This window comes from Natator depressus, chromosome 6, assembly GCF_965152275.1.
Source record: "Natator depressus isolate rNatDep1 chromosome 6, rNatDep2.hap1, whole genome shotgun sequence".
Lineage (NCBI taxonomy): Eukaryota > Metazoa > Chordata > Testudines > Cheloniidae > Natator > Natator depressus.
In genome coordinates this window covers 29,397,066-29,410,988 of record NC_134239.1, presented here as the reverse complement: position 1 = coordinate 29,410,988, position 13,923 = coordinate 29,397,066, and the positions used below count along the sequence as shown (strand labels likewise).

The 13,923-nt window shown below is 44.3% G+C and overlaps 2 protein-coding genes across 9 annotated transcripts in view; one reads left to right on the top strand and one right to left on the bottom strand.

The window, feature by feature from the left end:
• The window catches only part of SERGEF (secretion regulating guanine nucleotide exchange factor), a 464,594-nt gene that overhangs the window by 32,009 nt on the left and 418,662 nt on the right, over positions 1-13,923 (bottom strand). The window contains exon 11 of one of the 3 annotated variants that reach the window (XM_074954904.1): positions 11,379-11,646. The exons of the other annotated variants lie outside the window; for them this stretch is intronic. Within the exon in view, the coding sequence (XP_074811005.1) occupies positions 11,549-11,646 (98 nt within the window). The 3' untranslated portion in view covers positions 11,379-11,548. Of the gene's footprint in view, positions 1-11,378; positions 11,647-13,923 lie in introns of those variants that run through there. 3 annotated transcript variants of the gene reach the window in all.
• Positions 4,658-13,923, top strand: part of KCNC1 (potassium voltage-gated channel subfamily C member 1) — a 156,536-nt gene continuing 147,270 nt past the window's right edge. For all 6 annotated transcript variants that reach the window (XR_012639850.1, XM_074954900.1, XM_074954899.1 and 3 more), the window contains exon 1: positions 4,658-6,344. Coding sequence is in view for 5 of the 6 variants with exons in the window: in XM_074954900.1 (XP_074811001.1) it covers positions 5,775-6,344 (570 nt within the window). In the remaining variant the exon portion in view is untranslated. The remainder of the gene's footprint in view (positions 6,345-13,923) is intronic.

Sequence of the window (13,923 nt, the reverse complement as noted above, 5' to 3'; positions counted from 1 at the left end):
ATCTTAATCCTGAAGCATGAGGTATAATGTCACTTCTAGGTTGTAGAAATTTGGAAATTCTTGTTATCCATATAGATGTCCAAACTCTTTTTGAACCTTGATAAAGTTCTTGGCCTCAAGACCAACACTGAATCAGACCAGTGGTCTGATCCAGTTATGGCAAATCCCATGTTTCTAATTATTTCTCCTCTGTGTTTCATTCTACATGTTCACAGCAGCTTGTTGTGAATGGGTTATTAGAAAGCCTCAAAGGAGACAACCATTTCCACCTGGCATCATCTCCGTTAACTGCTCTGCAGACAGCAGGCTAGATCTTCAGCTAGTGGAACCAACATAACTCCACTGAAGTAATCTGAATTATAGCAGCTGAGGGTTTGACCCAGGAGATGTTATCACAATAAAATTACACCTACTGGGCAAGGTATTTCAAATGAAAGTATTATGGGTTTCCAGCACCATACATATTCACAAACCACTTAAAATAATATATAACTTCAAGTACATTAAATTATGCTAGGCAATCTCCTCTGCAGGCAGAGGATTGGTTAGTCCATGAGTTCTGAGTACAGTCCCAACTATTTGTCGGTCAATCCAATATGAAGCTTTGTTTTTATTTTTATTTTTTTTAAATACTATCTGTGGTTGTCTCAGAGATACAAAATATCCATTCAGGCAAACTCAGCTATGAAAAGTGTCTACTAAATGAAGTCTGAGATAGACAGTCTCCAATTTTACTCTGAAAAATCCCATTAAACAGAAAGTTTAAAATAGGCACCAGTCACAATAAGTGGAAAGATGACTTGAGTTCAGCATGCTTGGAGCTGTAATGAGCCCTGAATGTCATGAAGTAGCCTTGAACTGGTTTGTGTATGAAGCCTTAAGCATTTAACAGCCATGTTCTGAAGCATATTACTGAGGGTAATTTGAGGTCTATTCTTCTGGTCAATGAACAGGTTCATAAATTCCAAGGCCAGAAGGGCCCATTGTGATCACCCAGTCTGACCTTCTGTATTACAGAGGCCACAGAACTTCCCCAAAATAATTCCTAGAGTATATATTTTAGGAAAAAACATCCAATCTTGATTTAAAAATTGTCAGTGATGGAGAATCCACCATGCCCCTTGGGAAATTGTTCCAATGGTTAACTACTGTCACTCATATTCCAGTCTGAATTTGTCCAGCTTCAACTTCCAGCCATTAGATCATGTTATGCCTTTCTCTGCTAGATTGAAGAGCCATTATTAAATATTTGTTCCCCATGTAGGTATTTATAGATTAATCAAGTCACCCCTTAACCTTCTCTTTGATAAGCTAAATAGATAGACTCAAACAGCTCAGTCACTATAAGGCGTGTTTTCTAATCCTTTAACCATTCTCATGGCTCTTCTCTGAACCATCTGCAATTTATCAACATCCTTCTTGAATTGTGGGTAACAGAACTGGACACAGTATTCCAGCAGCAGTTGTACCAGTGCCAAACACAGAAGTAAAATAATCTCTCTATTCCTACTTGAGATTCCTCTGTTTATGCATCCCAGGATTGCATCCCCTTTGGCCAGCTTTGCATTGGGGGCTCATGTTCAGTTGATTATCCACCATGACCCCCAAATCTTTTTCAGAGTCACTGCTTCTGAGGATAGAGCATCCCAACCTGTGAGTATGGTCTATATTCTTTGTTCCTAGATTAATACATTTACCTTTAGCCATATTAAAATGCATATTGTTTGCTTGCACCCAGTTTACCAAGAGATCTGGATTGCTCTGAATCAGTGACCTGTCCTCTTCATTATTTACCATTCCCAATATTCGGGTCATCTGCAAACAAACTTTATCAGTGATGATGTTATGTTTTATTCCAGGTCATTGATAAAAATGTTAAATGGCATATAGCCAAGAACTGATGCCTGTCGGCCCCCGCTGGAAACACACATGCTCAATGACAATTCCCCATTTACAATTACAATTTGAGACCTATATCAGTCTAGTTTTAATTAAAATGTCATGTGGTATCACATGAAATGCCTTGCAGAAGTCAAAGTATATTGTGTTAACATTATTACCTTTATCAACCAAACTTGTAAACTCATCAAAAAGAGATATCATTAATTTGACAGGATCTGTTTTCCATAAACCCGTGTTGATTTGCATTAATTACATTACCCTCCTTTAATTCCTTATTAGCTGAGTCCCAAATCAGCTGTTCCATTATCTTGCCTGGGATCAATGTCAGGTTTACAGCCTAAAATAACCCGGGTCATCCCAATTAACTTTGTTAAAAATTGGTAACTTACCTACATTTCTGTCCCTCTCCACATATGAATGGGCCCTACTGGAGTCATTTAGAGAAAATCTCTTTGGTATGTTGACTGGGATTTTCAAAGGAGCAGGTGCCCATACCCCATTGAATTAGTCTGCTTTGAAAATCACAGCTATTATCTATATATCGTCAACATACATCTTTCCAAATAGACAAGGCTAAAGGATCCATACACGCAAACTATTTAACACTAAGTACAATCATCCAATAGATTGTCCCGTGGGGCGGGGAGGGGAGGCATACAAAACAACATAATTACTCAGAAATGCTACATCAGCACAGCTGCAGCTCTGCCACTGAAGTGCTGTAGGGCAAATCCTTACTACACCATGGATCTAGCAGTGTCTATACCAGGGCTTAAGTTGGCTTAATTACATTGCTCAGGGCATGAAATTTTTCACGCCCCTGAGAGATGTAGTTAAGATGTCCTAACTTTGTAGTGTAGACCAGCTCTATATCTCCTTGAATAAAGAATCCTGGCAAAAGCCAGGCCTGTTAATATAGTGATGAGAAGACCTCAGTACATTCTGCGGGAGGGGGGGGGGGTTATCTGCCCCTGGCCATATGATGCTGAGCAATTACTAGTTTATATAATAGTTGAGCCTAATCAACAATCAAATTGGAATGTTGGTATTTTACACCCACTTCACTTGCATTTGTAAATGACTGCACAAAGGTGCACAATAGTGGGGGGAAGGCTCAATGTATTTATGTTTATTACGTGGGCAGCGTAAGATTGATGAGTTCCTTAGCTTCATTTCCTGGCTATTCAATGCTTCACTTTTCTAAATGATGTACACGGCTGTCACTTGGCCATTTTAACCGACTGAAACTTTTTTTCAGAGCAATTTAGAGTCTGAAGTGGGACAGCACAAGAGAGAGAAAGAAACAAACAGGCGTCTGGGTACCATATTGCTTTTCATTCAACACCTTTTCCAAACAGGATAGTATTTTTTAAAAATTGACACTCTTATCCTATTTAAAACTAACTAGAGGATGAAATATTTTTTCCTTCAGAACCATTCTCTAATGCCCTGATCAATGAGGGACACTTCCCAATAATTGCTCCTCACTGGACAATAGCACAGGACAGGTGAGAGAAGCCATTTCTGCAGAGGGTGTCTTTCTGCCCTCAGAAGATGCTGCCCTTGTGTCAGGGAAGGAGGAAAGGCAAGAGGAAGCCTTTTTCTGCCACGGTCACCTTCATTTGTCAGAATGTGCTACTCCCGCATCAAGGCACGAGAAAAGGTGAGGGGAAGCAATTTATGACGGGATTCCCTCTCATCCATCACAAAGTGCCGTACCTGTGCGTACAGAATTAAAAGGAAACGCTTTCGAGGGGAGCACAAAATGATTCGTAGCTCCTTTCAGATTTTGCGACCACCGGCAAAATCTATAGGGAGGCAATTTTCTGACTCTACATCACACACACACAGACCCCCAGCTGATTCAGCCCATTCATGACATTGAAGGAGGCGCAATGTGACCTTTTCCCTGTCTATTTCACCAAGCAGATGGAGATTTCCACTTCAGTGTCCTCGGGCAAAACCAGAAGCAAACAAATAAGCCATAAACCCTCCCACATGATTTTCCTGGGACCAGGTTCTTGGGGAATAAACATGTCAGACAGTCCGCCACTGCAGCAGCCACTGAAGTTGTTAATTTCAGGTTCCCAGAGACAGGGAAGGGGGGGGGGGGGTCGGGGGAGAGAACTAGAAACAGCTGAATAACGTGAGCTGTTTCCCCTGCAGGATCGTATTGGACCTTTGCGGAGAGCCGCGGAGCACGGGGGAGTACAGACACAGGGGCTGTGCAGCAGCGGGTCTTGCACAGCTGCTTTTCTGTCCAGAGCACGCACACGCACCCCGACCCGCGCACACACACCGGGAAGCCAACCCAGTGAGGAGGAGGAGGAGATTGCCATTTCAACGGGTTTGCATTTCAGGTGATCGTGTGTGTGTGTGTGTGTGTGTGTGTGTGCGCGAGAGAGAGTTTCCCCTTCTGCATTAGGACCCAGGGAGAATTGCTCTATTCAGAGATCAGTGCGCCTGCGCCGTCTTGAAGTGTCCAGAGACCGGGCTGGCTGGCCTGAGCCGCTCGTTCCCTGCTGGCACCCCGCCTCCAGCACCACCTGCGAGCTCAGGGGCCGGCGGGCGGGCGCGGGGCTGGGGGCTGCTCTCCGCATCGCCAGCACAAGCCGCCCGCGGCAGCCGCGTGAGGGAGCCCGGCTGGATCTCCTGCTGCTGCCTGAGCCGCGGGGGATGGAGGAATAGAGGGTCTCCACCACCACCACTGCTATGCCCCCCCGCACCTTTGCAGCCCCCCCACCCTCTGCATAGGAGCCACCCCCGCCCCCCAAGCTCAGGCGGGGAGCGGGAGCTGGGCGCGCAGCGCTGTCCATTCAGCACCAAGCCCGGGCAGCCCCCGGGGAGCACCGCTTTGTGATCCCTCCTTCAGCAGCGGGGCAAGGACGGGCAAAGCCGGCTCGCAGGTACCAGGCGCCTGGCACTGCCAGTCGGACTGCTGCAGAATGTGAGGTGAATCCACAAGGAGCGAGCCGAGAGGGGGAAATCCCCCGCCGCAGCCGTCGCTTTTGTCTCGATTCAAGATCTGAACCTGGAGATTTTTTGTTGTTGTTGTTCCCCTTCTGCTGCTTCTACATTTCGGTGGCTTTACCTTCGCCCCCAAAGAATTGGGGTGGGGGGAGGGGAGGGGGTTTTTTAAATCAGGATCGCTGCGTGTGGAGCTCCCCAAAGGCAGCTACCTCTGCTTCTGTCGGTCTCCCAAGGACTTAAAGTACAGCACGAGCGAGAGAGAGAGCGGTTTTTTAAAAAAAAACAACCACCCAACCCTTCATCAATAGATCTGGTCTGTGGCTGCGGCTGGGCGCTAGTATCCGCCCCCTGCATCCCCCATTGTGTGTCTGTCTGTCTGCGATCCCCTTATACCCTCTCCCCCCGCACCCACCCTCAGTTTGTTTCTGCACCCAGCTGCCACCATCATCAGCCGCCGCCTCCTTCCCAACTAAGAGGTTCCTTGAACAGATGTGCACCACTGGATTCTTTTCTGGCCACATCTAACTAAGGAAAGAACCTCCCCCTGCCCCATACCTAGGTACCTGGCAGACCTCTGCGACTGCTGTTCTTCGGGAGTGGGTGTCCTCTCCCCTCCAAACCCTGGCTTAAAATAAAACAGTACAAGAGCTTTTAACTGCAAATAAAAGGAGCCTTAGGACTGCCAGCATTAACTTTCAGTGGTGCCCTTGGGGCTGCAGCATTTGGAAGAACAGGCACGAGGGACTGACACCAGTTGGGTGCCCTTTGCCTAGGTGATTCCTGACCAGCTGGATAAATCACCAGTTTAGGTGTCGATTGCTGTCAAGAAGCCGCCCCCTTATGCGCTTGCTGTGTGCCGTGCTTCCTTGCATGAGTCTGCGACATGCCTAATAAGAGACGAGATGGGCCAGGGCGACGAGAGCGATCGCATCGTGATCAACGTGGGAGGGACTAGGCACCAGACTTACCGCAGCACCCTGCGCACCCTGCCTGGCACTCGGCTGGCCTGGATCGCTGAGCCCGATGCCCACAGCCACTTTGACTATGACCCACGCACAGATGAGTTCTTCTTCGACCGCCACCCGGGCGTCTTTGCCCACATCCTGAACTACTACCGCACAGGCAAGCTGCACTGCCCAGCGGATGTGTGTGGGCCTCTGTACGAGGAGGAGCTGGCCTTCTGGGGCATTGACGAGACCGATGTGGAGCCCTGCTGCTGGATGACCTACCGCCAGCACCGGGACGCCGAGGAAGCGCTTGACAGTTTTGGTGGGGCACCGCTGGACAGCAGTGCTGACGACGGAGATGCGGATGGCACTGGAGACTCCGGGGATGGCGAGGAAGAGCTGGAGATGACTAAACGCCTGGCACTCAGCGACTCACCAGATGGCAGGTCCGGGGGCTTTTGGAGAAGGTGGCAGCCCCGAATCTGGGCACTTTTTGAGGACCCCTATTCCTCCAGATATGCAAGGGTAAGCTATACAATCGGCACCCTAATCACCATGCTTACATCTTTCCCAGCCAGGACAGTCCCCTCACTTCAGTCCTCCTTGCTAGCTTCGTTATCCTCAGCACTGCTGATCTACCCTCAGTCTGGAGAACACACACGTGCCTGGTCACATCCAGACCTGGCCTCTAGAGCAGGGACAGCTGCAGTCTAGAGCAGACACACGTGCCCGGCCACATGCGGTCTAGAGCAGGCACACACGCATAGGCCTCAGACGACAGGTCTGGCAACTTCTGGAGAAGGTGGCAGCCCTGTATCTGGGCGCTATTTCTCCAGCTATGCAAGGGAAAGCTATATAATTGGCACCCTAATCACCATGCTTACATCTTGCCTAGGACAGTCCCCCGCCTCAGTCCTTGCTAGCTTCATTACCCTCTGCACTGTTGCACTGCATTCACTCTAGAGCAGGCACACACGCCTGGGCACAGGTGGCTTAGAGAAGACACATGCACGGGTGCCTGGAGATGCGCACTCCAGAGCAGGCACCTGTGCATGGGCCCATGCCGTGTAGAGCATTCATACATGCGTGGGCACATGGAGACCTACACTCTAGAGCACTGCATGGACCCATGCCCTTTCTCACTTTCACGGAGACAGGAGAGAGATTCATTAGAGCGGGTAGTACACAAAGGATTGAGGATGAGTTCCCTCCCCACCACCGTGCATGCAAATGGTCACAATTATATCCTACCAATCAAAAGAGGCTCCCCCTTCAATCCTCCTTGATAACCTAGACACGGTTTCCCCTCCATGAAAAGCAGTCATTAAAGCAGACAGCGAATGTAGGAGAAAGGTTTGGGGAGTTTCCTGTTTGTAAGGCAGCTCTCATGTACCATTTCCTTATACATGCAGTGTTAAATATTTCCCATCATGCCTCTTTGATAAACGTCCTTCAGTCTCCCTTATCCACCTAACCGCTGTTTCCTTTCCATGTGGAGAGGGAGAGGTGTTCATTAGAACAAGGTGCATGGAGAAGAGATGTGTTTGATGGGTTTCTTACCTGGATACCGAAGGACAGTTCCTCCTCCCTCCTGCATGCAGTTTTAATGCAAATGAATGCTGGTGTGATCCACACCATAGCTAGATGTGAGTGTGTTCGGAATCAGTCAACTGACTCCTCCAAAAAGGTGCCTCAGGAGCAGTGATGTATAAGGATAATCACTCATGTATATGCTAATCTAGGGCCTGATTCTCTCCCTATTGAAGTCAGTGGTAAACCACTCATTGACTTCAGTAGCATCAGGATCAACCCCTCAGGTATCTTTCTGGCTAAGCGAGAGAAATGGATGAGGGATAGGTGCATGGGAAGATGGCTCAACTTGATGTGGTCCCTATCTTACAAACGCACAGTTAAGAGAACTTTTGCCAGCCCTAAATGGGCATGGCTGGTTTACTGGTGTGGGAGGATAATCAGTGTTTCGGGTGTGGATTTAAGAAATGAGATAAAACTAGAGGAAAAAATAAATGGCTGTAGCAGGAATAAGTGGATGAAAAGGGATGGAAGGATAGAGTAGATCAATATGTGAACAGATGGTGAAGTCTCAGCAAAGATCTCTAACACTGAGATGCCACGTCTGCACACTAAATGAATGGGGCAGATTAGAGCAGTGCCTGAGGTAGTTTCTATGCATATTCTTTATGATTTTTGTTCACATACTCTTCTGAGATTTCCTGCTAAAGAAAGAAGTTAAAATTTAAAAGGAGCTTCTTTAAATAGTACGGGGATCAATGAAATATTTACCACAACATAAAAAGACAGTTCTGTTGAGCTGCAGCTTTCAAATTCCTGATATCTGCCAAGGGACCGTGGAAATGGGGAGGGAAGGCTAGAGGGTATCTGTCAAAAGGCTTCGTCAGCTGCCTGTAATGAACCAAAGTGTTAACACACATTGATTTTAGAAACAGCTTTCTTTGGTGGTCAGGCATCTGCTGCTAAAGTGCATCCCAGTAAGAAATGGAGCACCTGCCCCGTATTTTGTGGCATGGCCTTAAGGCCAAACTACCAATGTTTCCCGTGCAAAATCAAGAAGAGTTTGTAAAATCATCTCATGTTTTGTCATGTAAATACTGGTGTGATTTAGATTGGAGGCTGAAGTTTATGATCAATATTAAAAGACTTTGCACAACCTTGAATTCCAGTGGGATAGGACTTTCTCTTTACATTGGCTCATGGTGATAGTTCTTTTATAAGGGAATTCATGTTATTCTGCAGATATTATACAATTTGTTCCTAATTATATACCCATTTCTCTGTGTGCACACCTCATTTGTTTCAACCTCTACTTGGCTTTAAAGCTGTCCTTTCCTTAAGGTATTGCCGTGGATAAGACTGGAGCATTATGAATTCTAGTCATTACACAAAGTTAAGGTGTACATTGTACACTTAATCTTTTAAATAGCAGAACCATTTAATTATCTCCAATCACATACAACATAAGCATTTTAACAACTTACATGAAGGCTACCATCACCAACACACACACCCTGTCCATTAAGAAGACATTAAAAGACACTTAACATTTGCTAATAAAAGCAAAATGCAATGGTTGTGCGTGTAAAGGAGCTAAAGAGAGGTTGATCTATACTGTGATAATTTAATGACAGACCTTGCAAAATACCTCAAACTCACTACAGCTAATTAGCAGTGAAATAATCAATAGCCTCTTTAATATAGGGACAGTACGCTAAGTACAGTAATATAATCAGGCAACAAACACATGAATATAGTTCCATCTGAATCTTAACCAACTGTCCTATTTTTTCCAGTTACTCCCTATATTTTAGTCATACACCAATGCTTAAATTAATTGTTAAGAAACTAAATCATTTAAATAAGCCAATTAGAGCTTATAATATTTGTTACTGTTGGTGAAGATGATCATTAGATTTATAAATGCTTTGTTTTCATACTTCACCAAAATTACATGTTTAACATGGTAGTATAAACTTATGAATTTTCATTAAAATCCTTGTTATAGCTGTACCTTGTAATACCCTCAAGTAAAAAGAATACAGTTTACAAACTGAAATGTTCAGTATATATTAAAAACCCCTATAGATCACATATAGTGACATATATAAATAGAACAACAGTTCTCTGGACAAGATCTGATACAATTATTATCTATCAGCTTTGACTATTTCCTCCAGGAATTATCCGTGAAAAAAAAATCAAAACACACAAATCTAGTCATTTTTGCAAATTTTTTTATTATTTCTTCTCTTGCATAATCAGGGCCATATTTCAGTAGAGGGACAGTTTAGGACTTGTTAGAATAAGCATGAGTTTGAATATTCAGTATTTGGATTCAATATTTGAAATGTGTGACTGATCACCTAAGTCACATGTTATTGTTTCTGTTCTCAGATTGGATGTGTATTTGGAGAAAGGAGGGAAATGATGTTACATCTGGCAAAGCTGGCTTCTATGCACGTCTTCATTCCCTCCCTCCACACCCCAAAAATGTCTGTGTTGCTAAAACATAAGTGCCTAGTCAGTAATAGATTACCCTATGGATTGAAAACTGGCATTTCTTTTTAAGCCTAAGGGGGTGGAGGGAAGTAGCTCACTATAGGATTGAGGGAAAATAGGGTAATGATCATCACTGGAAAAATAGAATCTACAGGCCAGATTTACAAAGGTATTTAGGTACTTAAAAGGCAGAGACACCTAGTGGGATTTAGAAAAGCTCTTAAGCAGGTTAGATGAAATCTAATGGAAGTTAGGCACCTAACTCACTTAGGCACCTTTGTAAATTCCAGTAGGGGGTCTATCCGCATCTTTATACACCCAAATCCCTTGTAAATTAGCCCTAAAACTAGTAAGCATAAACAACAACAACAACAAAATCTACATAGCAACTTTAGAGGGGCTGATTCCTAGCGGGTGTAAATCAGCACAGCTGCACTGAAGTCAATGGAACTACATGAGTTTACATCAGCTGAGGACTGGGCACTATGTGAAACAGAAGCTATTCAGATCTACTGGGCATTCTGATGGCAAGACTGTAACAACTAGCATGGACCTCTCATAATTATCTGTAAGACAACTTGATATATGAATTGTTAAACACAATTTCCTAGCACCCTGCCTCTTTCCTTTTAGTTGCTGTTTCCTTGTATGGTGTCTGAACATGAAGCCCTTATTCAGGCAAATTCCCCTTTGACTTCACTGGGAGTTTTGCCTACACAAGCACTGCAGCATTCAGGTTCCTACTTCCCTAATAAGCTGGGTTTTTTAAACTGACAGTTGTTAACTTAGCCAACGTCAGGGTATCTGGAGCTTTCAGTAGAGTTTGTGTGCGTGTGCTCACGCTAGCTTTAAAATGTTTTAAACTCTTTATTAACAATGCTGAGGGCTCTTATAGTGCTTCCAAAGAAACATTATTGTTGCTTTTAAATAAAGGGTTTAAATTAAAAGCTGGTGCAGCTATGATGGAGTTCTGTGGAAAGCAGCATTCAGCAGCTTGGCTTCTAAATCCTAGGCTCATACAATATTCCCTGTGAGCGAGGAAATCAGCTGTTGTGAGCTGGAGGAGAGGCGTATGGGAAACTTACGGTAAGGATGAGAGAGGGTCCTGCATCATGCTCCCCACATTTCTTCTTGACCCCATGGAAGCCCCTGCTTACCTCCATGGGTGATCCTTGAGGAATGGGTTTCTTGTGTTAGGAAGGAGTAGATCAAAGTGGGAAGGGGGAGTGAGACCATTCATGGAGTTGCCCTCACTTTCCCTTCGCAAACCCAAGAGGATTGTCAACCTTCTCAAACTTAAGTTAGTTCCTCCTGCACCAAGAGAACCCTCCCCTGCAGGAGTGTTGATGGTGCAGCAGATGATGGGAAGCACATGACACCATGGATCCAGAAGGAGCCATACTTCCTCCATGGGATCTGGGTGTGCTAGGAGCCCTTGTTAGCTCTGGTTTCCACAAATATCTGAAGACCCAGAGGAATCTATTCTAATCCCCCAAAGGAAACTCAGGATATTCTCTTGGACCTTTTCTTTTTGTTTAATGAAGTTTTCATAATGAATTATCATCCTGTGGCTACTGATATTGGGTGTGTGTGTTGCAACCATTTTACATTCTCTTCTTGTAATTAGGAATGGCCAAGTTAGAACAGACACTGGTCCATCTAGCTCAACATCCTGCTTCCAGCCAGACATAAGACAGTTAGATGACAGCCCTCATAATAAACCACCTTTCCAAGTTCTTGCAATGCTCTACTGGAGGGAAGAAGGGAGATTTCTTCTCAGTCACAGTTGGCAATCCTAGAAGGAAGGACAGACAGTCCCTGTAACTTTATAACGTAGTTGGTATAATTTTATTTTAAAAAGTTTGCCCCTTGAATCCACACTTGCAAGGGACTCTCTATGTGGATTTTCTCCTAATTAGAAGCAGGGAAGAATTAGCCACCTCCAGGGAACTGTCCCCTCCCTGGAAGAAATCCATCTGGGCATGGGGAGGGGCAAGCCAGGAAAGCAAGGGCAAAGTGTGGTGGGGAGACACGCATTATCCTTCAGACCAACCTACAGGGGTTTCACAGAGTTCCAGCTTCTGCCTCTAGTTATATTAATTTTCCTGTAGAGCACATTTCATGCTAAGGCCACCCTTTAAAAAGAGGTTACCAAGAGCTGCTGTGGATGGAGGCTCCTTCAGAGCATGGCAAACCCAAGCCCCCGACACCTCCTGGAAGAATTTAAAGGAAACTGCATGAAGGGAACCCTCACAAAATTATTTTCCTGCCTTGTCCCTCCCTGTGGGTTTTCCCCTGGAAGGACATGTCTAATCCTGTAATTAAACTTCCTGAACCTTTCACTGCCCTGTACTTTTGTAGAAAATGGTACAGGCTTATTACAGAGTACACTGCATTGTAGCTTTGTAAAAAGTATTGCCTTTTAACGTTACAAGAGGTTCCCTTGTTCTTGGATTACGGCATAGACAAAATCGTGGTGCGCAAAAGGTTTTCGCTAATCACCCTTTTACAATTAATTATTTCATACCCCTCTAATATCTCCTTTCACCCTTTTTCTCTCCCATCAAGCGATCCATTCCTGAAAATGCTTATGTAACCCACTGGTGGTGTGTGTTATGTGTCCCAGTCCATGCCCAATCCACAGAGCAGGAGTCTTTTGTAGCCCCAGCTAGAGAGCGTTAGCTCAAGCTGTAGCAGCTCCTACCTTCAGTCCTGGAAGAACCTGGTACATTGGTCAAGATGGAAGCCACCACACTTACACATATACTCATGTGAGCTGTTCCACTGACTTCAATTATTATTTTTGTAAATCATTTATATTATGGTAGCACCGAATCAGAATCAGGGCCTCATTCTCCTGGGCACTGTATTTACACATAGGAAGACATGGTTCCTGCTCCAAAAAGCTTACAATCTGATTTCAGTCAAGATGTCTCAAGTGGAAGGACAGATGAGGATAACAATGGTACAATTGCATGTCTACCTCAGGTAGCTAGTGCACAACCTGACAATTCTGATTCAAGGACATTTTCTTCCCTTGGCCTAGTTCCGGTCTTATTACTGTTACTTTAAAACTTCCACCTGTTCCATTTTTAACCCCCCTCCTGCTTCTGCTACACTCTGAGTATTTATAATTTATTATTTATTGTTATGCTTCTGTTTCATCCTATGGGGCTATTCATGTGATTAGGGACTGTTCATGTTATGAAGGGGTTTACTGGATTTAGCCTAGAGGTTGTGACCCTACACACTTTGCACAAACACAACTCCCATTAAAGTGGACGGCATTTCAGCATGTGAAAGGACTCCAAGATCAGACCATTCTGCAATGCTCCTAAAACTTAATCCCAGTCCCACTGCAGTCAATGGGAGGGCTGCTACTGACTTCAATTGGGTCAGATTTGGCATCTAGTTTTTTCAGTCTTTCCTCTTATGCCCCATGGCCCTAAAAATATTCTTTGCCTGTACTCTGACCTTTGCTATTTTGGTGTTGGTTGGAAAAAAGGCAATAAAATACTGCAAAAAGAAAAGGAGTACTTGTGGCACCTTAGAGACTAACCAATTTATTTGAACATAAGCTTTCGTGAGCTACAGCCCGTGAGCTGTAGCTCATGAAAGCTTATGCTCAAATAAATTGGTTAGTCTCTAAGGTGCCACAAGTACTCCTTTTCTTTTTGCGAATACAGACTAACACGGCTGTTACTCTGAAATAAAATACTGACGTTTTATGGTGTCACATTGTGTGTGGAAGGGAAGGCAAGAGAGATGAGATTAGTTAATTTTGATTTATAACATATTTATAGTTTATGTTCACTTTAAAGTAGGATACATAAAACTGATGGTTACAAATTAGTCCATACATAGTAAAATTATTTTTCCATCTACAGTCTAATATTCTAGAATATTGTTTTGCCTTCATTGCAAAACACATATTAGATACTGAGCTGTGTACACTTATGGTGCTATTTAAGTAACAAATAACAACAAAGTGTATATGTATTGCCTCATTTTTTAATGTAAACTGAGAATTATATGAAATCAGCTACAAAGGGCCCGATCCTACTCTTACTGT